This window comes from Pelmatolapia mariae, linkage group LG10_11 (assembly GCF_036321145.2).
Source record: "Pelmatolapia mariae isolate MD_Pm_ZW linkage group LG10_11, Pm_UMD_F_2, whole genome shotgun sequence".
Taxonomy (NCBI): domain Eukaryota; kingdom Metazoa; phylum Chordata; class Actinopteri; order Cichliformes; family Cichlidae; genus Pelmatolapia; species Pelmatolapia mariae.
Genome location: NC_086236.1, coordinates 33,903,531 through 33,930,375, shown reverse-complemented (window position 1 = coordinate 33,930,375; position 26,845 = coordinate 33,903,531). Strand labels below are relative to the sequence as shown.

At 40.4% G+C, this 26,845-nt stretch overlaps 1 protein-coding gene across 1 annotated transcript; it reads right to left on the bottom strand.

Moving 5' to 3' along the window:
• LOC134635374 (von Willebrand factor A domain-containing protein 5A-like) lies at positions 1 to 23,811 on the bottom strand. Its single transcript, XM_063484763.1, is given in 17 exon segments — positions 1 to 89; positions 180 to 303; positions 691 to 845; positions 11,825 to 12,045; positions 12,787 to 12,890; positions 12,966 to 13,005; positions 13,007 to 13,104; positions 16,344 to 16,458; positions 16,534 to 16,613; positions 17,083 to 17,227; positions 18,153 to 18,241; positions 18,322 to 18,497; positions 21,947 to 22,061; positions 22,145 to 22,311; positions 22,629 to 22,851; positions 22,941 to 23,143; positions 23,769 to 23,811. Coding segments are annotated over 17 exon segments (2,178 nt in total). The 3' UTR covers positions 1 to 9.
• Between the last annotated feature and the right edge of the window lie 3,034 nt (positions 23,812 to 26,845).

Below are 26,845 nucleotides of genomic sequence, written 5' to 3'. Positions count from 1 at the left end.
AGAAAACCCTCAGAGTCCCAGAGCTTCTTTCTTCACGCTGCAACCCAGCAGGACATTTCCAGCATCCACACACTCTGACACACACATTGCTAAAAACACAAAACACACAATGATTATAGAAATTGATATGGGGGGAAAAGCTGACTATAGCATTTTATTTTCATTGTGATGATTACTACCTTTGTGAGCTTGGAGCCATGAGGCAGCCTTCACAGCCAGAAGCTCCCACTCGTCCTTTGCATCCATCTTGAAACCATGAAGCCAGATCAGAGCCAGGATGGTGGCCCACACTTCACTGCTGGCCTAATTCATCAAGTGAAAGACAATCAGATAAAACAGGAAACGTGAAAATCATCATCTTAATTTCTGCAAATAATATAATAATATAAATGTAAAATAAGACAGTGATATACTTTAAGAACTTTTGATGATGAAAATGATTTCTGCTGCTTTGTGGTTACTGGACAATATCAGACTTTAGTGCAGCTCAGTGGTTGCTCATGAGTGTGAGTGTCTGATATACAGATGCTTATTTTCATGCAGCAAGAAGGCCTACAGTTAGTCTGACTTTATTTCCATTTGTTTTCTGTTGTGTTGTAATTCTAGTTTTCATTCAGATCATGCTATGGAATTTGTTATACAGTATCATACATTTGTGTTACTATTTCAACAGGCAAAGCAACAGCCCACCTTTTCAGGCTTTGACTTTTCCACCTCCTCGTTGGTCTTTCCCAGTGCAGCAGCCAGAGCTGGATCAAGCAGCCAGCAGCCAGACGCCTCCTGCAGGGAGACTAACTGCAGCAAAGGGTCTCTGGGTGGCTGTTCGGGCTCAGCAGCTGGAAAATCTAAGATGAAATAAAAACAAAACCTGATTATGGTGCTAGATGAGACAACATAAAGTGTATATGACTAACCAATGCACAAACCATTACACCTTAAACTGTTAGAAATAAAGCCTTATTTGATTCATTTGAATATCTGTCAAAAATGTAACGTTAAACATAATTACCAAAGCAATTCATGTGACAAATTGTGTATTTACAACAGCCTAAAAACTGACAACACCACACACCCCAGCATTAGACTTTATGAATTGAACAGGCGGAAGTTAGTCGGATTTTAATGAATAACTTTTGAAAGTAATCAACCTGATCAGATGAATACTGACGAAATGATGTTATATAAGGTCTTGTTCTCATGCTTTATAATAAAAATATGTGGCCAATATGCTAAATCCAAGAGGTCAGAAGACACTAAAGCAAAGAAAACTTGTTAACAGTAAATCCTCGCTTTTATCTGTTTTATTATTTTATTATTATTGTTTTATTATTAAGGGTCCTGGGGTCTTCACTAAGATCTTCAAAACTTCACTGTCCCAGTCCTGGATCCCACCGTGCCTAAAGTCAGCCACAACTGTCCCACTGCCAAAGCGTACTAACATTAGCAGCCTCAACGACTACCGACCAGTTGCTCTAACACCTGTTATAATGAAGTGCTTTGAGAAACTGGTCCGACGTCACATCATAGCATAGCATAGCATATTTATTTATAACGCACTTTACATGCAACAATGTTGACCAAAGTGCTACAAAAATAAAACAGAGAGAAAACAGTTTAAATTACATATAAAATATCTTAAAATTAAAAATAATATAATTAATAAGAAAACATATTAAGAGACATCAACAAGTCCTGCTGTGCTAAAAGCCAAGGTAAATAAATATGTTTTAAGACATGATTTAAAAACAGATAAGGAAGGTGCCTGTCTGACATGTAAAGGCAACTCATTCCACAATTTTGGTGCTGCCACAGCAAACGCCCGATCCCCTCTGAGCTTACGATTAGTCCTGGGCACACTCAGGAGGAGCTGGTCTGCCGACCTGAGGGACCGGGAAGGTATGTATGGATGAAGAAGCTCAGAGAGGTACAGAGGGGCAGCATTGGACAAACATTTAAAAACAAATAAAAGCAGCTTAAAATGGATCCTAAAATGCACAGGCAGCCAATGAAGTGAATATAAAACTGGGGTGATATACCAGTTAAAAGGCGTGCAGCAGCATTCTGAACTAGCTGCAGTTGAGAAACAGAAGATCGACTCACCCCAAAATAAAGAGAATTACAGTAATCCAGCCGAACGGTTACAAAAGCATGGATTACTGTTTCGAATTGCTGTCTCGCAAGAAAGTGCTTAATTTTGGCCAGTTGCCTCAGATGAAAGAAACTAGACCTTACAACCAACCCGATCTGGCTTTCAAGCTTAAGCTCAGGATCCATTTTAAAACCCAGATTAACAATCTCTGGTTTACAGAATGATTTCAGGGATTGCAAATCAACACACAGAACAGCAGTGGAGGCAGGTCTGAACACCATTACTTCAGTTTTAGAATCGTTAAAACAAAGAAAGTTTACCGCCAACCACGACTTGACGTCCTCCAGACATGTTTGCAAACGATTTACAGACGACCCATCTTTCTTTTTAAGAGGAACATAAATCTGGCAGTCATCTGCATAACAGTGAAAAGACAGTCCCTGTTTCCTAAGAATTGAGCCCAATGGAAGTAAATAAAGCGAAAACAGGATAGGGCCCAGAATGGAACCCTGTGGTACTCCATGAGACAACGGAGCACGGGAGCACTCACAGTTTCCTAAGCGAACTGAAAAGGTTCGATTTGTTAAGTAAGACCTGAACCATTTCAGAGCCACACCTGTTATACCGACACACTGCTCCAAACGCGAGATTAAAATTTCATGGTCTACAGTGTCAAATGCAGCAGTTAAATCGAGTAAAATGAGAATGACACTTTCACCAGAATCACATGATGATATCATTAAAAATTCTTAAAAGTGCTGATTCAGTGCTATGCATTGCTTTAAAACCAGATTGAAAAATCTCCTGAACACTTTGTGCATTCAAGTATGGGATCAATTGGTCATATACAATTGACCATGTCCTGCCTGCCACCCACACTCGACCCGCTCCAGTTCGCATACAGAGCTAACAGATCAACTGAAGATGCCATTGCTACAACGCTCCACACCACCATCTCTCACCTGGAAGTGCATGGCCGTTACGCCAGGCTGCTCTTTGTTGACTTTAGCTCTGCTTTCAATACGATACTCCCGGACAGACTAATAGTTAAACTGCTGGAAATTGGACTTCCTTCTACCACCTGCTGCTGGATCAGAGACTTCCTCTTAGACCGTGTACAGAGAGTTAGAGTGGGGCCTCATCTTTCCTCAGCTCTCAGCCTCAACACTGGCTCTCCACAAGGCTGTGTACTGAGTCCCCTACTGTACACTCTGTACACACATGACTGTGTAAGTACCCACCCAGACAACGCAGTCATCAAGTTTGCAGATCATACCACCATGGTGGGGCTCATCTCTGGGGGAGATGAGACGGTGTACAGAACTGAAGTTCAGAGGCTGTCAGATTGGTGTGTAGATAACAACCTGGACCTCAATACCAACAAGACAAAAGTCGACTTTAGAAGGAAGTCTGAGCTGCAGCCTGTCAGCATCAGTGCGTGGAAAGGGTCTCCAGTTTCAAGTTTCTGGGTGTGCACATAGACACAGACCTCCAATGGAGCTCTAACATCTCTGCGGTTTTAAAGAAGGCCCAACAGCGTCTCCACTTTCTGAGAATCCTCAGAAAAATGGACCTGAAGAAGGAGCTGCTGACCGTCTTCTACCGCTGCTCCATTGAAAGTGTGCTGACATATTGCATCGGTGCATGGTTCTCCAGCTGCACCACAACACACAGGAAGGCACTCCAGAGGGTCATTAATATGGCCCAAAAAATCACTGGACATCCTCTTCCCTCCCTGAAGGACCTGTACAGCACTCGCTGTCTCAAGAGGGCACGCAGCATCCTACGGGACTGTACACACCCAGGACACCGGGTGTTTAAGCTGCTGCCGTCTGGCAGGAGGTTCAGGCTGCTGAGGTCCCAGACAACAGACTCAAGGACAGCTTTTATAACAGGGCAATAGCTCTAATCAATGCAAATAGCTGACCTGATTGGCTACCTCCCTGGACTTTTTTGGGGGGGAGGTAACAACGGTAAAAACAATAACAATAATAATATTTATATTTATAACAAGGTGCAATAATAATTAATGTGCAATAATAACAGTGTGCAATACACATACACTTCTTCTTCTTTTTTTATTACTAAGTTAATATACTGTGTTGTGTTGTTTGTGTTGCGTTGTGATGTGTCGTATCGTGTCGTGTGTTGTGTTATATGTAGTGCCGATGTAGGACAGTTTTCCAATTTCATTGTACTACTGTACTATGTATGACTGTGCAGTGACAATAAAGAGTTATCTTATCTTATTAGAATATTAGACTAATAAATTATTCAGCAGGAGAAAAGTGGATCTTCTGTCAAAAAGGCATAAAGTAGAATCAACTGCTACCACCACCAGCAGCTTAACAGCTCAACATTGCTCATTTGCTGTTGTAGTTTACTGTTTATGTCACGTATTCTCAAGATTGCTGTAACAATTTCTACATGCAGTAGCTAGAATATAGAATAATAATTTGCTCAACACCAAAAATGTATTGATATATAGGGTGCCTTGTCCTTGATTTTTATATATTGTGACTGTCGTCTGTCTTAAACTACACTAATAACGGCTTATTACTGAAATCGCATCCATCCTTTTGCACTTTAATAAATATAGTGAGGTATTTTTCCCCAGAGGCACTGCATAATCACTCTGTGATTAAATCTGTCTCAGTTAAGGTAAACGACTGCAGAGACAGCGTGGGGTTATTTCTGTATTTCTGTGTCCATGCAAGATGACTGCAGCATGGAAATACAAAAGATTTTTTCCTCTGAAATTCTCAGTCTTACACAAGGCACTCCTGTTGCTGGTTATTTAGGGGTTAAAATGATCATAGCTTACCCTGGCATTCCTCACAATATCTTCAAGGTAAAGTATGCTGACCACGCCACAGTCGTGTATCTGGAGTGACAGTGGGCTGGGGAACTGTCGCTTACTGTATTTACACAAAACACACATCTTTGTTTCTTTTCTGTTTAGTGTTTCACTTACCTTGTGAAGCTTCTGAGGAAAAAAGTTCTAGATAAAAAAAAAAGAGAAGAAATAAAGACATTACAACAAATCTTTATTATTATGAACTTGTTAAAATGTAAAGTTTTTAAAAATGCAACTTTTTACACACTGACTTAGAGCACATTACAAGTGTTTAAAACGAGTGAGTCATTTAAAACTATAATTAAAATCACAAAAAGATACAACTTTGAATATTAATGTTGGAACTGTATCCTCGCCCAGAAATTAAAATTCATGGTTTGAAAAAAAAAAAAAGAGTATGTATACATGTATACATATACATGTATACATTTGCGTCTGTGTTTTTGAAAATGCATGAAGATAAAGATATGTTGTTGTGCCATTTAATTTTTACTTACTTTTATACAGACGATCACCAACTGTGAAGTAAAAACAAAAACGAAAGAAAGAAAAGGGAGTCAAGATATTTCATAAGAATTTGTTAAAGAGAACAATTAATGGACTGACTTTTTCTAATTTATTTGGATGAAATACATATACTGCAAATAGTATTTAAAATGTCTGATATCTTCCTCCAGTCAGTCTGGTTGTTCTGTTTTCATGTCCTAACTCTTCAGTCATTAGACAACTTGTTACTCTCACCTCCCTGACTTGTCTGCCAGTAGTTTCCTCACCACTCCTCGCCTGCATCCTGTTCTCTTATTGGTTGCTGAAGTATTTCTACCAGTTGCTCACCATCCTCGATTTGCACAATTGCCTATTTCCATTGTTTTCTAGTCTTAAGCTTTTTCATGTTAGTTCTTTTCCTATTACTTGTCCATCCTGTCTGCCACGTTTGATTTAGCAGTTAAGTCCAAATGATTTGAAAACAAAATATAAATGAAGCTACTGGATTCTGATTTTACTGCTGAACCTTACAGCTCATTATAAGCAGTCTTTCAAGTCTATGTGGTGTTCAATAATATTCGGAATATATCAAAATGTTGTAAAAGTTCAACCTTCTTCAGTCACCACTTTAAGATACTCTCTGTTAATATGTTAATAATGGCAAACAAAGAAATACAGACGAAGCATTTTACTTTCAACATTTCAAATGTTCAAAGAGAAATGTGTTGGTTTGTTTACATTTATTTTTAAACATATGTGCTGTTCTGCCATCCAGCTTTTACTTATACTTACCCACTGACTAAACTTCTGGAAGGTACCAACTGTGAAGTCAAGAGTTAAAAAAAAATGAATTAGGGTTAAAACATTTAACAAGAATTTGCTAAAATAACAACAAAAGTACAGATTTTTAATATTACTGTGGTGATATATAAATACAACACAAATACTACAAACAGTATTTTAGGTTTATCTTAGCAGTCTAGTTTTTACATCCTGCGAGGACCTGTAACTCATTCAGAAATTACATTCCCAAATACATTAAGAAGGCAAGTGGAGATAATGTCCCCAACTAATAAAAGCAAAATAGTTTACATAAAATGTAAAACACAATTTCATTTATTTGGACTTTTGACGTATCATAATCTTATTTGTGTTATTTTATAGCTCTGAAGTCCTGAATGTTGTAAACTGTAGGAAATAGTAAACACAGTCAAATCCTTCTATGAATAAGTGTAATCAAACTTTTGACACATAATGCAAATTTTTCTTCTACTCCCACTTATTGTTGCATACTCGTAGTATACAATAAATAATCTAAAATACTGGATTCTGATATTATGTGGTGCCTCAAAACTCATAACAAAAATGTAAAATGTAAATATGTTCAATTAAATTATAAATGTTGCAAAATGTTGTACGAACCTGATTTTCTTCATTTACTGATGTAGCATGCATCCTGTCTACCAAGGCAAGTACTGCAGCTACACTACATACAGTATTTAATATATAAAACTTCAAGTTAAAACAGAAATATTTAGTTTCTGTGCCTTTATTTGCATAGCTGTGTATGTGTGTGTGTGTTGATTTGTCATTCAAATTTTACTTACTTATGGGCAATGGAGCACTCGTTTTGCCTACAATGAAAGAGTCAGATCTTTCTGGTATCTGAAGTATAACAGCACCAAGTTGATGTTATTTTGGTGATATAACACAAAGACAAATACTACAATTGGGTTTTAGAGCTTCCTCTTTTCAGTCTGGTTTCATCTCCTAACTCTTGTGTCATTTCAAGACTTTTTCCCTTTCACAGTTCTCTCATCTCTATTTGGTCACTGCAGTATTTACACCACTTGCTCATTACACTTTTTGGGGGTCAGATTTGTGAAATTACCTAGTTCTATTGTTCAACAGTATTTCGTTTTTTTCCACAGTTTATTTTGATTCCTTGAATCATGTGTTTAGTAGTAAATCTCACGTTTTGTTTAACTGCCATCCCTTTTAGGGAGTCGTACTTTAGGATCCACTGAGCTGACTCTAGTATATTCTGCTCTTCACTATATCAAAAAATTGATATGCAAAATACAACAAAAACCTGCTGACTGTAATAGTATAACAGTACACTCTTATGCTTTTTTGCTCTTAACATTTTCATTGTGCTGATTTCACTCACAGTCAGGTAAATGTTTAAATCTGTTAAATCTCAGGGACACAAGCACACCTCCATGCACACACACAGTTTCCATCACCTTTCACTCAGCTTTTTACTTACATAGTTTATATGAAACATAGGATTCTGAACAGGAGTCTAATGAAGCTGTAAGATGAAAAAAGGAGCTAGAGTATGAGTTCAGGACAGGTTAGTATTTATAGACATGCATAGAGGGTTAGTATCTTGTACTACCATTCATCTTTTTAACTTTCTAATGCTACTGACATGTGCATTAGAAATGTGCTTTGAACCATCTCTGATGTTGTCCTAATCATGATAATATTCCTTTTATTTATGATCAGTGATCTTTATCTTCAGAGCTGTGGGGGACACTTTTAGTGTTTGCTTTAAAAAAACAAAAACCTCACAGGGTGTTGGAAGATTTCTCTGCACAAGAGGTCCAAGAGGAGCATTGCTTTCAGCTTAATGAAGCTTTCATTTGCTGCATCTGTTCATTCTAGTTTGTTCAAATAAGCTCTCAAGTGGATCAACTACTCTTGCGCTGTTCGGCAAAAATTTGCTGAACCACAACATTAAACCTAGGAAGGAGCAAAGTGCAGCCATGTCCTTTGGTGCAGGAGCTTCAGAGATGGGAGTCAGGTGGACTGGGTGAGGACATAAGCCCTTCTTTGAAATGACGTCCCAGGAATGGAATATGTGTCTGCCCGAATGAACCTTTACTGGAATAGATCTGCGGACCAACATCCTTCAGAGGCCTGAGAACAGCATGCAAACGTTCATTGTGTTCTTCTTTAATGCGTCCATTATTACGCTTTTATTAGGTTCCCCCAGATCCACGCAAAGTCTCAAGTCACCTTTACATTTTCTTGCCACCACTAGAGGACTCAGCCAATCGGATGCATCCACTGGTTCAATGATGCCTGCTTGGAGCAGATGTTTCAGTTCGGCTGACACCTCTTTGCATATGCTGAGTAGCAGATGCCTCAGTTTTTACTTCATTGTTAACCTGAACTTTGTGAATGAACCCTTTAACACATCCAAGATGGTGGGCAGAAACAGAATCAATGTTGTTCACCATGCATGTCTGTTTATACTTTTCCATCTGTAATATTAATTTTGAGTGCTTCATATGATCTTTAACTATGTAGAATAATCCTGGCACTTTTTTGTCATCATCTGTCAGCACTCTCTTCTTTATCTGCCTAAATAAATACTGATCCATATGCGATGGGTTATGGTACACATCCATTTTTAAAAGTCCCCCATTACTGATGGTGTGGCAGAGGTGTGGCCTGTGGCTTAGCTGCAGCTGCAGGGGAGGGGTGGGGCAGCGAGCTCAAGGCGGCGGTGCCAGGAAGGCTGGAGGGACAGGTGGTGATGATTGTCCTAACGAGGCTTTTCCTTTTTATAGTGAAGCCGGAGACCAGAGAAGCCAACTGTAAAGTTGGTGGACGGGGTGCCGATATGTGTGCAACTTCAATAAACCCTCCTGAAAGTGGTCCCAGTAACAGTGTGTTGGTTCCCAGTCTTTACAGATGGAAATCTCAGTCTAATGCCGGGCTCACACTGTGCGATTTTTGGCCCATTTTGAGCCGATTTTTGAGTCGTGCGACCGTTTTGGCGATCAGCCCGATTTTGGCCTTCATCGTGCGTCGTGCATCGTGTAGTATACGTGGGGTAACGAGAGGCGATTAACACCTCACGACCAGCTCCCGATCATCAATCGCTTGCTCGTGAGGATTTCAAACCTGTTTGAAATCCTCGCGACCGTCGTGAGGGTGTCACCGCAGCTTCTCGCACTGCGCACGCGCAAACACAAATGTCAGCGAAAAAGACGGCGCAGCACGGGAGTGCAGCGTGTGATCTGGACACAAGCGATGGAGGCACAACTTGTAGAACTATGGCAAGCTCACCCGAGCCTTTTCGATGTGGCCTCACAAAATTATCACGACCACAACAACCGTGAAAATAGTTGGATTTACATTGCTGCTCAATCACAGCTGCCTGATCAATGTTTTTAATTAGCAATTTAGCAAAGTTGATGGTGGTGGTGTGCGTGTCTATGTGAGTGAAAGACAGAGAGGGAGAGGGAGCGACAGATTTTCTGTTATAACCTTCATTTTATGGACGCACAGTGTGAGCACTCAGGTCGCATCAGAGCATCGGGCCGTATAGTGTGAGACCCTGCATCGTGACCTGTGAACTTCTAACCCCTGCGAGTCAATCGTACAGTTTGAGCAGGAGCTGAATCGCGCGACTGAAAAAAATCGCACAGTGTGAGCCTGGCATAAGGCTAGCTGCCCTAAGATTTGATTTTCAGCCAGGTGTCACCCACACACCTATACCAATGGCCCAGTGGTGTTCCAGGGTAGAATGACAGACACTTCTTTTACACTTCCTCAATATAAAAATGGGCTGCAGTGGGTGAAAGTGGGGAACCCATGTTTCTTCCTGTAGTACTGACCCTTGTATGCGAATCCATAATGACATCTTTCACCTTAAACAAAATCCAAGGAGTTCTGGATGTGGTGTGGCTGTGGTGTTTAGGGCTGACTAACAATTTGTTGAAGACCAAAGCCAGAAACTATGAGGCTGAGTTGATCAAACAGATAGTGGGTCTTAAAGGTACACCATGTTTATGTGTCTTCTTTGAACCCTACAGACTTTTCGTAGCTTCTACTGGGTATCACCTGCGGTATGAGGTCAATGAGCTTTCTGGGATTTCTTTATCTGGATGACTAAGCATGCATCAAGATCTTTTTAATAAAATTCAAAATAATAAAAACCTAATTTAAAAAAAAGATTGCTGATTTTTATAAAATACACTGCCCTTTTGTGTCTCTCTGCACTTTACATTACCATTGTGGTGATGGCATTCACACTCACCTATATGTACAATATAAATCTATTAAATCTCAGAGACACAAGCATGCCTCCATGCAAAAAAATAGTTTCCACTGCCATTCATTCAGGTTTGTACTTACATGTTCTATATGCTGCTCCTCATGAAAAGCAATCCATTGCCACTATATAGGATGAAAAAGACGTGATATCATAGACTGGCAGATGTGTGTTGTACTTCCATTCAGCTTTTTACTTTCTAATGCTCTGTGGCGAACACATTAGCCTGTAGGCATCTACTGCTTCATTAACTTGTTAACCAATAAGTTGTGCTTTGGTGTTCCTTGGACTAACTCTGATATTCTCCTCATAGCATCATAATAGTATTCCTTTCGTTGATGCTCAGCTATTTTTAGCTTCAGATGTTGGTGACAGTTTTAGTTTTGCTTTTTTGTCCTGGTGCAGCCACAACAACCTGGTGCTGAATGCCCAGAAGACAGTGGAGATTATTGTGGACTTCAGGAAGCACACAGCCCCACTCCCCCCCATCATCCTGACTGACACCCTCATCACCTTTGTGGACTCATTCCACTTCCTGGGTACCACCATCACCCAGGAGCTGAAGTGGGAGCCTCACCTGCGTCATAAAGAAAGCCCAGCAGAGGATGTACTTCCTGAGGCAGCTGAAGAAATTCAACCTGCCAACATGGACGATGATACAATTCTACACTGCAATCATCGAGTCCATCCTCACCTCCTCCATCACCGTGTGGTACGCTGGAGCCACTATCAGGGACAAACAGAGACTGCAGCGTGTTGTGCGCTCTGCTGAGAAGGTGATTGGCTGCAGACTCCCATCTCTGCAGGACCTGTACACCTCCAGGACACTGGGGCGTGCAGCTCGGATCACAGCTGACCCTTCTCACCCTGGACACAGTCTGTTTGACCTGCTCCCCTCAGGCAGGAGGCTCCGGTCCATTCGCACCAGAACCTCTCACCATAAGAACAGTCTCTTCCCCTCTGCTGTTGGACTCATGAACAATAACCATATGACTGTTCCCACCACTAACACATGACCCTACACTGTGTTCACTGCATCATTCCATGTTTGGCACTGATCACCACCTGCACTCATGTATATATCTATCTACTTAGCACTTTTAATTCTTATTTTTATGTTTATTTAAGTGTTAACCGACAGTATGTTTGCACTAAGTACCACAGCAATTTCCTAATGTTGTAAACCTGCTCAACATTTGGCAATAAAACCCTTTCTGATTCTGATTTTTTTAAAAATAAACTGGACGGGGTTTCTCATTGTTATTCTGATTCAGTAAAAGGACTAGCTGTTAGAATCCCTGACAATGAAAAAAAAACTCACGGGCTGTTGGAATATTTCTCTGCACAAGAGGTCCTTGGATCGCCTCTCCATCGTCTTTGTTGACAGCAATGAAGGCAGTGAAAGAACTGCTCACTTCTGATTGGACACTGAGCTGCACCACCTTCTCCTTCACGCCTCCATCTTGCTGTCCTCTGTGCTCTCTCTCCTCCATCTCCAGGGAACAAATCAGAGTCCGAGCACCCAACCTGTGGACTGTTAGTCTGCAGATAAGAAGGAAAACACACAGAATTCTAATGCTTGTCATTGTTAATACCGTGTTATTATAGGATATTAGTTTACCAGTCATTTTACTGTTTTTAACACCACTGTGTCCTCTTCGGGGTCACACAGTGATGAACATGTAAAAAGGCAGCATCTGATGCAGTCAAAGCAGTCCCTCAGTTGCAGTTTAGAGTCCAGACTGGAACAACTCAGTTTATCTTTCTTTATGGCTGATTAATAAGTGGGGACCAAGTGAATCGTACAGTGATCTGACAAAAAAAAAACGATTAGCTCCTCTGATAGTGCCGTATGTTTACATTTGTTCTCATCTTGTCGGATACTTGAAGTTATTCACTGACTCAGTCAAAGGACATTTACTAAAATCTCCCCCCCAAAACAGTGGTTCCATTGGAGCATATGCTAGAACATCTATAACCATAAAGATATCTTGAAAAAGTTCAGAGTAAATATTTCAAGCCTTTTTTGCTTTAGCTTTGATGATTTTAGTTCATGAAAATCAGAAAACCAGTAGTTTGTGACACTCTGAACTCTCGCCTTCAGCCATGCACCAACTACATGAGGAGAGAGGTTAATCAGCAGAGCTCTTCACAGGTGGCACAGCACCTAAAACCATTCTGCTCCACCTCTCCATCCTACCAACCACACACCCCTGCTGTAATTAGTTTCAATTCATGGTCATGACCCACAGAGCACTGTGCTCTACATTAAACATGTTGTACCCAGTGTCCTCTGCAGGTCTGAGACTGAAGTGCAGCTGGTTCTCAGAGGGATGACCTGCCAGGCTGTACTTCAGCGTCACACAGCCCTCTGCTGCCTCTGAGCTCTGACACAGAATTACGGTGTTAGAAGTCACATTAATTACTGTCATCAAAACAACATCAGAGGCTGCTGCTCCTACCTGTCCAGTGAGCTGGGCATAAATCAGTGACCTCTGACCCTGGAGAGAGGACAGTGACAGACACTTCCTTTGGTAAATCGCATGTGACTGAGATGTCGACCACAGCTGGCTGCAGAGCAAATCGCAGTGACTGCATCACCTGACAACAACAAGAATTAGAAAACAATTATGCATTTATGTTTATTTGAAATTATGTCTTCTGTCCAAATAATAACATCTAGAGATGGCACGATACCACTTTTTAATGTCCGATACCGATTCCGATATCATAAATTTGGATATCTGCCGATACCGATATGAATCCGATATAGCGTATTTTGTAATCAATAAAACTGTTTTTTATAAATATCTTGCTGCATTTTGTATAAGTTCATACTCAAGTTTAAAAAACAAGAGACTGAAGCTACTCTGTTATACCCATATGCAAAAAATACACTCCACCGAAACATTTTATAGTTCAGCAACACTGATCAATCTAATAAACTTAAACCTACACCATCCTCCCTATTCTGGTATTTTAAAGAGTACTTACCTACCTAACTAATAGGGTTGCCAGCTCCCAGCAAAAATATTAGGGAACCACCCCCCGCCCTTAATCAATCTAATCAACTTTATTTAATGCAAGTGTAAAACAAATGCACAGAAATCAATTATTTTTCTACAATAATTAAATAGATTCAACATCTTTCTTCAACAGAATTGCAGACTGCACAGATGGTACCTTCCCAAAGGAAAAAGTACTATAGCTTACTAGGGTGAATATAAGCAATGTTCCCTCTAAGCTGCGCACGTGCGCAATTGCGCACTGCTGGCACGGTCTCTGCGCACAGAAAATCTGTGTTGCGCACAAAAAAAACTTACCTGAATTGAAATTAAAATTAATACTTCAACAATCCTGTTTTGCAGTGTTAGTCAGTGAGTGACTGGCTGCTCCCATATGGGATTAGAACGATGCCACCTTATCCAATAGTCCAGCCAATAATGCGTATATACGCAGCCAATCAACGTCGTTGACAGGCTATGATAGCGTCCTTATGTGCCGACACCGGTGTTTAAGCTGGCAAAGCGGCGTGGCTGATGTGGAGTGAAGCCACGTTAACGACAACGTGTACAACCATTGGAGATGTGAGCAGGACAGACGGAACAATTGACAGAAAAAGTGTGGACTTTATACCAGTTTTTAAATTGTGTTGATAGGCCACGTAAAACCAGAGTTGTGATTAAAAAAAAATATGCAATGTTTGGTTTTCTTCCTGAATACTGTCGTTGTTTATATTTACTGCGGGAAGAAACGGTAAAAACGGCGTTTTATAAGGAAAACGCTCGAAAGCACTCTACGCCTGTGAGCAAAAACAAACCCCACCTCCCTCTCCCTTTCCTATTCGTCCAAAAAAGTACCATGTCGACCAATCCAAAAATGATATGGCAACGTGGCATCTAGTTGTTAAGAAACGGGGGGAAGTTTTAAGAGTGACGGCGTGTTTTGAGATGTGAGAGATTTGAGACGTTTAGCGCAAATCTTGTGTAGTTAGTGTGTAGTGTAGTCAATAGTTTTGTTGTGTGTGTCAGAACAGTGAGGCGACTACTGAATGTTACAGGGGTGATACATCTCCTGTTGTCAGGCCTGCAGGAATCAGGCTGTTGTTCTCCTTTATCTCATAGTGGACAGAAATTATTTTTTGGAGTGGCACAAATAATTTGTGTGGCATCAAATTTGATGCAGAACAGCTGATTGTTCTGTAAATAGTTTGAAATGTTTATTTAAAAATGCCTTGGCTGCATTAAAAAAATAGCTGCAAAAAACTTTGTTATTTGCCAAACTGAGTTACTTTTTTGAAGAAGTAACTATATAATTAATTGCCCAACATTGGTCATTATATACTGTATTTTGCAGACAGAGAGTTACAGGACTCTCTCCCAGACCACAGACTCATACTCATAATACAAGTCAGAGCTTTATAAAAAAAAAAAAAAGAAAAAAAAAAAGAAAGTTGTGTTTTCAAAATAGGAGTTCAAGTTATTTTTTACTTCCAATAGTGTTAACATACTACACAGGTCAATGACTAGATTTTTTTTTTAAATTTTCATTGTAAGTGAGCTAAAGCAGTTAATTAAAAGTAGTCTAACATAAATGTAAATGCTGTAATTTGATTAGTTTAATAAACCATGTAACTTGGATGGATTCGATGCTGGCGTGACCACAGTGCACACGTCTGATGTCGCTCACAGTGGTCCAAGGGATCGCTCAGGGAGTTTGTGTGTTCACTCAGACACGTGAAAAATTAGAGGGAACATTGAATATAAGACTTATTAGTTACTATATACAATAATGGATTTCTATACATGTAATCAGATGACCACTTGTGTTGTAAGATTCAGATAATTATTTATTCAAAGTTTTTAAATGACATAACAAAGAAAAATATTTCTTTGTGCCCCCCTTCCCTTCCCTTCAACTCATTCATGTCACCTAAAAGGTAAACCTGTTTCTCCATCACCTGTTCAGCTCTGTTGATTCAGTAAGGACATCTCCTGGTTTCATCTTCATCTTTCCCTCTCACCACATATCCAAACAGATATCATGACCAGCAGCTTTACAGCTGTGGCTCAAGCAAACCTCAGCTGATACTAGAAAGTAATATTAAATAAATTCTAACAACAGCTGATCACGCTTAAACGTGCTGCTGTTGTTTATCCGCTGGTCTCCTCTTTCTAGCGCAAAGTGGGCGATAAACAAACAACAAAGACGGGACTTGCGACAGAAAAGCCGATCAGCTGATCACTGATCAGTTTCATGTTTGAAGTAATAACAGGAGAGGAAGGGGGAGTGAATGAGAGAAGTAGATGCAACTGCGCAGCAAAGACAGAATAACTCCAGCTTTGTGCCTATTTTTTAATTCTAGCTGAAGTATGGGACAAATGGCTTCCTTTTCACCTCAATATGGAACCAGTCCAGCTGTGGCTCAATATATCAGTTGTTAAGCTTAACGTGAAAATACTATGCAAACATTTAGGGATGAACTTACACACTTGCTTTACTTCTCTGGGATAGTTTTCGCCGAGATGAAATGCCGCGGTTAGGAAGCATGTAGCGAGCGAGGCTCCAACAGACCGCCGACAGGTCTCGCAGACAACAGCCGCTCTATCACGTGACACATACTGCTCCGATGCGCCGAGCTGGGTTACGCCAAGTAGCGCATTTTGTGAGGTGATTTTGTGATACTTCGGATCAGATTACATTTTTTATTTCTCTCCGATATCCGATCCAGTAATTTAGGTCTGTATCGGACCGATACTGATACGTAATATTGGATCGGTCCATCTCTAATACCATCATATTGCCTTTTTAATAATTATTATTATAACTTATCGTCTTACTTTTGGTTGCATCCTGTCAGTCCCTGTGATGAACTGAGCATGACCTCCTCCTTCCTTGGCCATCCCCTTGATGAGAGCAGAGCTGGCCCCTTCGCCAATCCCAAAAGAGAAATACCTGCAATACAACAGCTGTTTTTAAAACACACAGGTTTGGTACGCAGCACATGTCATCATCTTTTTGCTGTTTTACCTGTCTGAGCCTGAGTTCTTCTTCACCAGATCGATCACTTCTTTGGTGTTCTCAACCTCTCCATCAGTAAAGACAAACAGCTAGAGAGGAGAGTTTACATGCAAGGCCAAATTATACAAGCTGAAAGTAATGCACATACACCAATCAGACATGACATTATGACCACCTGCCTAATATTGTGCTGGTCCCTCTTTTGCTACCAAAATAGCCCTGACCCATGAAGGCATTGAGTCCACTAGATCCATGAAGGTGACTTGTGATATCTTTAAGATCCTTTAAGTCCTGTAAGTTGTGAGGTCGCGCCTCTGTGGATCGGACTTGTTTGTCCCACAAATGCTCAATTGGATTGAGATCTGTCAAATTTGGAGACCATATTTTAACCATATTTGCTTTGTGGCAGACCAGGAACACCCAACACTGGCTGCAGATATCATGGTGAATTAATTTACCTATCGGTTTATTAATATAAACTCACACACTGTGTGTGTGTGTGTGTGTGTGTGTGTGTGTGTGTGTGTGTGTGTGTGTGTGTGTGTGTGTGTGTGTTACCTGTCTAGGCTGATTTTGAATGCAGGGTTGGCTGTAAATGTGTTTGAGGGGCTTCAGGATCTCCGTTCCTCCAAGATCAGCCTCCATCTGCTCAACTTTCTTCAGAGCCTCCTCCATGGTCTTCTGGCTGTACTCCACACTCTTACTGCCATGAGATACACATAAGTGTCACAATACTGGCTCTCTGACCCAGTGTTTGTGTTTCAGTTCTTGGTTTAATATTCTTTGATTGTTATTCCTGGTTTTGGTTATCTTTCGTTTGTGCTTAGTGATCTTAGTTCTTCCTCCCTTTGTATGTTTCTTGGTCTGTGTTTAGTCTCTGCCCCCATGTTTTCTCTGTGCCTGTCCTAGTCCCCAGTCGCATGTCTAATCACCCTTGTCTCCATGTTCCCTCTGTTACCGAGTCAGTCACGTCTGTGTGTGAAGCCCGTGTCTCTGAGTCTGTGTCTTTGCTTATGTGCCGTGTTTCCTCTTTCCTGCCGTGTTTAGTCCGTGTCCTATGTCAGTGTATCCTGCTTTGCTTCCTGTGTCTTGTTATGTCAGATTAGCCCCAGCTGTGCTTCTCTCTTGTTTTCCTGTTCCCTCATTACTCCCCGGTGTATATAAGCCCTGTATTTTTCTCTGTTAGTTGTCGTTTCCTCCGCATTAGCTGTGAGTCATGTTAGGTGATTCTTCCTAGTTTGAGTTTTTGTTTTATTTCTAGTGCTCATATATTGTGTTTCTCAGTTTGCTTTTGCCAGTGAATAAAAGCTGCTGCCTTCAAGTTAAATACTCCATCTCAGAGTCCTGTGTTTGGGTCCAACCACTACCTGCCACACAGCAAACCCTGACAATAAGTGATTGATGGCTGTTTAGCACTGCCAAATTCTACACTGTAATTTAATGAGTTTCACTCATGCACTTTCAAAACTGCCTTTTAGAACCATAACATAACAACAGCTTACCTAAATGAGCTGTAAGTATTCTAGAAATGAATTATCTGGTGTAACTAGGGCAGATATCTTATTACACACTTTACACACAAGTGACATCATTGACTGAAGCACAGTTTTTTGGACTGAGTCACTCACGAGAAGATGTGTTCATAACTGGACCCAAAACTGTAAATGTTGAAATAGCAGCCCATTGGTAAGCTCTTCAACAGGAGGAGCAGAGTATCCTTCAGGGAAGAGGGAGAAGATGATGAGGCCACTGTGTGAGAGGAAAGGTTTTATAACTCTAACACCACATCATAAATACCCTGGCACTGCTGATCCGAGATTCCCACTGCTCACTGTTATTGGTAGCATAGTCCATACTTCCAGATCGATCCACTAAGAACACAAACTCTCCACATGAAGCCATTGAAGACATAACAGACTGGGTGAACTCAGGGTACAGACTCACCATCACCATTGGGTCACCCATCAGAGAGTCTGAAACACGTGAAAGGACAGAAAAATGTCAAATTTACAATTTTTTTTTTTATATATTCCAACTGTTGGGGTACCTAACAGTGTTTTCAGTATTGTACCTTTATTTTGTGTTCTCATCTTGGTTTACAACTGTGAGGGTTTTGCTTTCTGTTTTACATTTCTATTCCTCCAGTTCATCTTGGTTTGTGATTTTGTAGTCTTAAGCTTTGGTTCCAGACTCCCTCTGTTCTGTGTTTACTTTGAAGGTCCGTGTCTTATGTTAATGTGTCTGGTTTTGTCCCAGCTGTATCTCTCCCTCCTGTCTTCCATTCCCTGATTGCCCCCTCTGTGTATTCAAGCCCTGTGTTTTCCTTTATCTGTGTCGTGATCTCCATTATCCCATGCTGTGTGCTCCGTCCGTCTGCCTGCCAGTTTAGTTTCTGTATTCCCAGTTTAGCCAATTTTCTGTTTTTGTCATTTAGTAATAAATCTTTGTTTTTAAAGTCTGAACTTTTGAGTCCATCATTCCTCCTTTCCTGCCTGCCTGCACACAGCCTTCACATGACACCAACATGTTTGTAGTTGTGGTTTATATTCACTTATCATGTAAATTCATGTAAATAATTGTCATTTGGCTTTGGGGGGGGGGGGGGGGGGGGGGGGTTGAGGGTGAATAAGAATGCAGTCATCTTTGGTGACATTATTTTTGACTTTCTCTAATTCACACAGGGTCAAAATTATGCAAACAGGTTGAGATATGACCAGTTTAAGCATGATGTTACTACAGACGTGAACAAAATTGTTGGTACCCTTTGGTCAATGAAAGAAAAACTCACAATGGTCACAGAAATAACTTTAATCTGACAAAAGTAATAATAAATACAAATTCTATAAATCCTAACCAATAAAAGTCAGACATTGCTTTTCAACCTTGCTTCAGCTGAATTATTTACAAAAATGATGGTACCCACAACTTAATATTTTGTTGAACAACCTTTTGAGGCAATCACTGCAATCAAACGATTCCTGTAACTGTCAGTGAGACTTCTGCACCTCTCAGCAGGTATTTTGGCCCACTCCTCATCAGCAAACGGCTCCAGTTGTTTCTGGTTTGAAGGGCGCCTTTTCCAGACGGCATGTTTCAGCTCCTTCCAAAGATGCTCAATAGGATTGAGGTCAGGGCTCATAGAAGGCCACTTTAAAATAGTCCAATGTTTTCCTCTTAGCCATTCTTGGGTGTTTTTAGCTGTGTCTTTTGGGTCATTGTCCTGTTGTAAGAGCCATGACCTGCGACTGAGACCAAGCTTTCTGACACTGGCCAGCACATTTCTCTCTAGAATCCCTTGATAGTCTTGAGATTTCATTGTACCCTGCACAGATTCAAGATACCCTGTGCCAGATGCAGCAAAGCAGCCCCAGAACATAACCGAGCCTCCCCCATCTTTCACAGTTGGCACAGTGTTCTCTTCTTGATATGCTTCATTTTTCCGTCTGTGAACATAGAGCTGATGTGCCTTGGCAAAAAGTTCAATTTTTGTCTCATCTGTCCACAGGACATTCTCCCAGAAACTTTGTGGCTTGTCAACATGTAGTTTGGCATATTCCAGTCTGGCTTTTTTATGATTTGTTTTCAACAATGGTGTCCTCCTTGGTCGTCTGCCATGTAGTCCACTTTAGCTCAAACAACGACAGATGGTGCGATCTGACACTGATGTTCCTTGAGCATGAAGTTCAGCTTGGATCTCTTTAGAAGTCTTTCTGGGCTCTTTTGTTACCATTCAGATTATCCGTCTCTTTGAGCTGTCATCAATTTTCCTCCTGCGGCCACGTCCAGGGAGGTTGGCTACAGTCCTATGGATCTTAAATTTCTGAATGACACGTAGTCACAGGAGCATCTAGCTGCTTGGAGATGGTCTTATAGCCTTTACCTTTAACATGCTTGTCTATGATTTTCTTTCTAATCTCCTGAGACAACTCTTTCCTTTGCTTCCTCTGCTCCATGTTGAGTGTGGTACACACCATGTCACCAAACAACACAGTGACTACCTGGAGTCCTATATATAGGCCCACTGACTGATTACAAGATTGTAGACATCTGCGATGCTGATTAGTGGACACACCTTGGATTAACATGTCCCTTTGGTCACGTTATTTTCATTCTTTTCTAGGGGTACTGTCATTTTTGTCCAGGCCTGTTTCATGAATTTATTTTTTAAATAATTCATTTGAAGCATGGTTGAAAAGCAATGTCTGACTTTCAATGGTTAAGATTTATAGAATTTTTATTTATTATTACTTTTGTCAGATTAAAGTTATTTCTGTGACCATTGTGAGTTTTTTTCTTTCATTGGCCAGAGGGTCCCAACAATTTTTTCCATGTCTGTACCAGTTGTAGTCAATCATGATCGCAAATGAGAAGTTAACAGGCCTTGGCTTTGTCAAGTTTAAAGAAATTGCAGAACCTTAAGCACCACTCAATAAAAGATTTAAGTGAATGTATGTACTTAAGCTACACATTGGTACGAAAGCTGGACATTGGTATGAAAGAGTGTTTGTCCCCTTCCTGAATTCATAGTTGTCTCATGTCTCAGTTAAGGTCAGAGTTCATGATTCAACAATTCAAAAAAAAAAAAACTGGTCAAAAATGGCATTCACAGGAAAGTTCAAGGAGGAAACCACTGCTGACAAAAAACAACACAAAGGCTCACTGTGGTAAATGGAACCATGAATTCTACTAAAACATCCTGAAGGAGAATATCTGGACATCTGTTTGTGACATCAAGCTGAAACACACTTGAGGTTCTGCAGCAGGACAATGATCCAAAACACAACTGCAAGTCCACCTCTGAATGGCTTAAGGAAAAAAATGAAGACTTTGGAGTGGCCTAGTCAAAGTCCTGACATAAATCTGATTGAGATGCCGTGACATGACCTTAAAAAGTCAGTCAATCACTTTATCACACAGGGCAATGTAGGTTTGGATTTTTTTCCCTTTCATATGTCTGTGAAGGTTTCCCTTTCATATAAAACACGTTCATTTAGAAACTATATTTTTTGTTTACTTCTGTTGTCTTTGTCTAATATTTCAGTTAGTTTGATGACCTGAAAGTGTGACAATCTAAAAAATCTAAAAAAAAAAATTTAAAAAAAAAGGAAATCAGGAAGAAGGAAAACACTTTTTTAGACCACTGTAAACTTTGAACCATGTATGGATTAGAGAAAATCCAAAATACATTCAAACTTATGCAAGCTTATCAATTCTTATTTTTCAAATTCATTAAAGATCTATGCTGGACAATAAATCCACTCTGTAAAAAACAGTTCAAAGATCATTAAAAGTCCAAGATTACCATGACAGTCATGCCCACAACCAGTGTATGTTTCTGATCACAACTATAACTCCTGAGCTGAAGAATATGGATAATGATATTTTTTACTAAAAAGCTAATAACAACACTAATGTTACTCACCTGCCTCAGCAGAGGCCTGTCCTGCCTCCACCACAGCAGTGGGCTGGTGGGCGTCTTTGTAATAAATCAGCAGTTCAACATCTCTGTCAAACTTGTGTCCTGCAGCCAGCTTGACCTGCACACCACAAACACATTCATATTTATTCCTCAGTAATAAGTAACAACCACACACAGCAGACACATCAGCACTCTACCTACCGTGGCCTGGGTTTGATCAGTGTTGAGGTACTGCAGAGGGTCCAGGGAACAGTTGGACTCTACTTTAGAGACTGGACAAGGAGAGGACACTCGGGCGGAAAAAGACAGACTGTAGGGCACCAGAGAGGCTGGAGCAGAAGTCACCTGGACACCTGCACCTTCACTATCTGCACACAACATCAGGTAAAATATGCTGTAATTAATGAGGCTGCTTACACTGAAATCCTTTACGTTACTAAGAACCTCAAAACAGTTACCTCAAAGTGCTTTATACTCTAAATGCTGCAATAATACAAAGAAACCGCAACATGACCCAATATGAGCAATAATTTGGCAACAGTGAGAATGAAAAACGGACTTTCAACAGAAAACCTCCAACAGAACCAGTTTCAGCCATCTGCCATGACTCGTTGGTGTTGTGGTTTTTCATTTTCAAAAGTGTCATTGAAGCATTTCTGGTCCAAGTATTCTGAAGTTGTCCAACCCTGAGGTTGGTATCGAGGGCTGAGCACAGCAGGCAGACAGAACCTCAGACCATCATCAGCCTGTACAGCCAGCTCAGTGACGTACTCCAACCTGATGGAGGCGCTCTCTCCTGGAGGCAGACTGCCCACACTCAGAGAGAATATATCTGGACTCTGATCACTTTCCTCCAATAGGCAGGCCTGCTGACCGGAGCTCAGAGCATCATCATACTCCTCACGAGCCTGAAGCACAGGTGACACATGTCAGTGACATTCACTGTGTTTATTTTGAATCTCACTTATAATCAGGTTATATTTACTGTCCAGCTCACCTTCTGTTTCTCCTTCACCTCAGCTACAATCTGTGTCTGTCCAACCTGGGCACTGAAACGACAGACAGCAGCATCTCCAGGCAGAGGGAAGACAAAAACAGCCTCTAATGGTTTGTCCTCCTTGTTCTCATAGTTCAGAGTGGAGACCACTGTAGCCACATGGTCCCTCACCTCAAGCTCCACCTCAATGTTCTTCAGAGGAACTGACAGAAACAGAACAATCATAAATGCATAAAACATACAGATGTTTTGCAAATGTTTGATTCACAGATTGTTTCTTGTGTTACATTTCAGCTACACAAAAGCCAACCATTAAACCAAGATGGTAATTAAACTTGACTGTCCAACAGGGTCACAAAGTTTTATTTATTTTTTATTACTTGTTTTTTGCTTTTCATCCATCAAATTTCTTCTGTGCTTTTGTAGCATAAGGATATACTCTGCATGACTCATAGCCATATGCAGCAGCAGCCCACTGTCCTGGATGCATATGGTCAACTTCACAAATTTGTAGAGGCTCAGCATGACTTGGTACCATCCTGATATCTTCACCAGTCAGTGTGGGAGACTCACAAGTTTTTATTATTTTTACTTTAGTCAGTAGAAGTTGAAAATGGCCATGAAGCTCGATGCAATTCTTATGTAAGAACAAAGAGCAATTACCATCCAGCTATTGAGATGGGTCTGTTGAGTACAGCCTCAGTCATGGTAAAGTAATTGTATATTATTATGTGCCACTACAAATGAAAAAAGTCTTTACATTTGAATATTAGATGAATGAAAAGAGGCTGCAGAGAAAACAGAAGCTTCTTTATTTTCTGTCAGTACCTGGTTCCTTTTGGACAGTTAGCAGACCACAGCAGTTCATCATCGTATCTGTGAAACAAAAACATTTAAGGACTTAGTGTTAAAATAAACTTCATAGCTCCTGTACATTATGGGAACTCCTTAGCATTATAAAACATTAAACAGCAAAAAAATAAACTTTGTATTTCCAGTTTAATCTCATTGGATAACATCCTGGTAATGTTTGAATTGATGAACAAATTTTAATGATCCGACTTCCAGTATAATAATATTATAATTGCTGTAAATACTTATTGGTTGAGGGTTAAAATGTTCACCTAGTTTTCCTCTGACACGGCTAATAACCAATGACAACAGGATCTCCCCTCAAATACCCAAGTTAGAACCAACCATTACTTTCACTCTCTTGTTATCTTCTTCCTGTCATCGGCCTCACTTAGCCATACAGACTTTGTTTATGGACTCGCAGAATATACTTTTATATTACTATCCTGTAATTGTATCGGGGCGATCGTGGCTCAAGAGTTGGGAGTTCGCCTTGTAATCGGAAGGTTGCCGGTTCGAGCCCCGGCTTGGACAGTCTCGGTCGTTGTGTCCTTGGGCAAGACACTTCACCCGTTGCCTACTGGTGGTGGTCAGAGGGCCCGGCGGCGCCAGTGTCCGGCAGCCTCGCCTCTGTCAGTGCGCCCCAGGGTGGCTGTGGCTACAATGTAGCTTGCCATCACCAGTGTGTGAATGTGTGCGTGAATGGGTGGATGACTGGATATGTAAAGCGCTTTGGGGTCCTTAGGGACTAGTAAAGCGCTATATAAAATACAGGCCATTTTACAGGCCATTTGTTATAAAATCGTTGAATCATTGAAATAATTGAAATATACACATAAATAGCAAGCCAAGAAATGTCATCTCTCCAGCATCAACTGGGTTTAGGTTGAGGCTTCCTCCTGATAGGAAATATCTCGTCTATGCAGCCTGGAGCACTGTACAATATTTTCTTCACCAGTTTTTCACACTGAAATTTGTTTCTCATTAACCCTCTGGGGTCGCCGGACGTGCCGGCACGTCAAAATCACATGACCAATTTAACCCTCTGGGTTTGTTCAAAATTACTACCCTTTCAGCTTGTTCGTGGCCAAAAGTGGCCACCAAAAGATTAGGTCTGTAAGTTTTATTATTTCTCTGTTTTTTTTTGCCATTTTTTCTGCATAACATTGTTAACTAACATCAGTTCTTTCCATAAATATAAGATAGTAATTACTTTTTACATTTTTAACCCTTTATACACCATTTTTTTGCACTCTGCACCAGTTGGAAGATAACCTCAAAACTGACAATTTCATATATTTGCAGTGCCACTCAAATTTCTTGTATTATTAATAGTAGAGTCTGGGGCATGTAATTGATTCACATCAACACTGATTATAATGCATTGTTATTTTTGTGCAGGGAGAGCAAAAACATTAAAACTCCCTCTCAGCTTGTTCGTGGCCAAAAATGGCCACCCCTTGTTTACGTTTACAAAATGCTATAAAATTCATATATATTAAGAAAAATTTCCACTTTTTTTGACTTGATTTTTTTAGATTAGCATCAGGGCTGTTCATTTTTTTCTAAATAATACATGCCATCTGATTTATTTTCTAACCATGATAAAGGTTAGATGCATAGCAATAATTAACAGCATCAATGACTTTTATGCAACATTGTTTTTTTCTGCAGTGGCAGAAAAACCAAAAAACTCCCTCTCAGCCTGTTCGTGGCCAAAAATGGCCACTCCTTATTTACATGTACAAAATACTATAAAATTATTATATATTAAAACATTTTTCTACTTAGACCAACTTGATTTTTTAAATGAAAACCAGTCCTAGTCATGAAAACCAAAATATAATTCAAATTCAGAAATTATACCCTTTGAATACCAGTCAAATTATATATTACTACTTGTACTGTTTTTGGGGGGAAAATAGCAATAAAGTTCAAATTTTTTCAGCATTTGAATAACGAAACCTAATTTTTTAAAAAAAATCATCATTGCAGGTCAGTGCCAGTAACAAAAATAATAATTATTAATATTAATATTTTGTATTATTCCTGTGAGTAATGACCCCCAAAAAAGAAACTCCCACTTTGTTAGTCATGCCAAAAGCAGCCTTTTATTGCTTGTTTGTACAAAATACATGCTCTTTCTGTGTCTGTGTGTATCTGTGTGTGTCTGTGTGTATCTGTCTGTGTGTGTGCATCTGTCTGTGTATCTGTCTGTGTGTATCTGTCTGTGTGTGTGTGTATCTGTCTGTGTCTATCTGTGTCTGTGTGTGTGTATCTGTCTGTGTGTGTGTGTGTATCTGTCTGTGTCTGTGTGTATCTGTCTGTGTGTGTGTGTATGTGTATCTGTCTGTGTCTGTGTGTATCTGTCTGTGTGTGTGTATCTGTCTGTGTGTATCTGTCTGTGTGTGTATCTGTCTGTGTCTGTGTATCTGTCTGTGTCTGTGTATCTGTGTGTGTGTGTGTATCTGTGTGTGTCTGTGTATCTGTGTGTGTCTGTGTGTGTGTATCTGTCTGTGTCTGTGTGTGTCTGTCTGTGTCTGTGTATCTGTGTGTCTGTGTGTGTCTGTCTGTGTGTGTGTATCTGTCTGTGTGTGTGTATCTGTGTGTGTGTATCTGTCTGTGTGTGTGTGTATCTGTCTGTGTGTGTGTATCTGCCTGTGTGTGTGTGTGTATCTGTGTGTGTGTATCTGTCTGTGTCTGTATCTGTGTGTGTGTGTGTGTATCTGTCTGTGTCTCTGTCTGTGTGTGTGTGTGTGTATCTGTGTGTGTGTGTGTATCTGTGTGTGTGTGTGTATCTGTGTGTGTGTATCTGTCTGTGTGTGTGTCTGTGTATCTGTCTGTGTCTGTGTGTGTGTATCTGTCTGTGTCTGTGTGTGTGTATCTGTGTGCGCGCTCAGGGACGGCAGTACACGTAAACCACAGCAGAGTGATCTTTGCAGACACCCTTTCCACAGCTGGAGCAAGTGGGTGCCGCTCTTCTTCTGTTTATACACAGTTCGCACCTTTTCCTCATAGCTTCTCGGATGAGAGGTGAAACGTCTTCAAGCAAG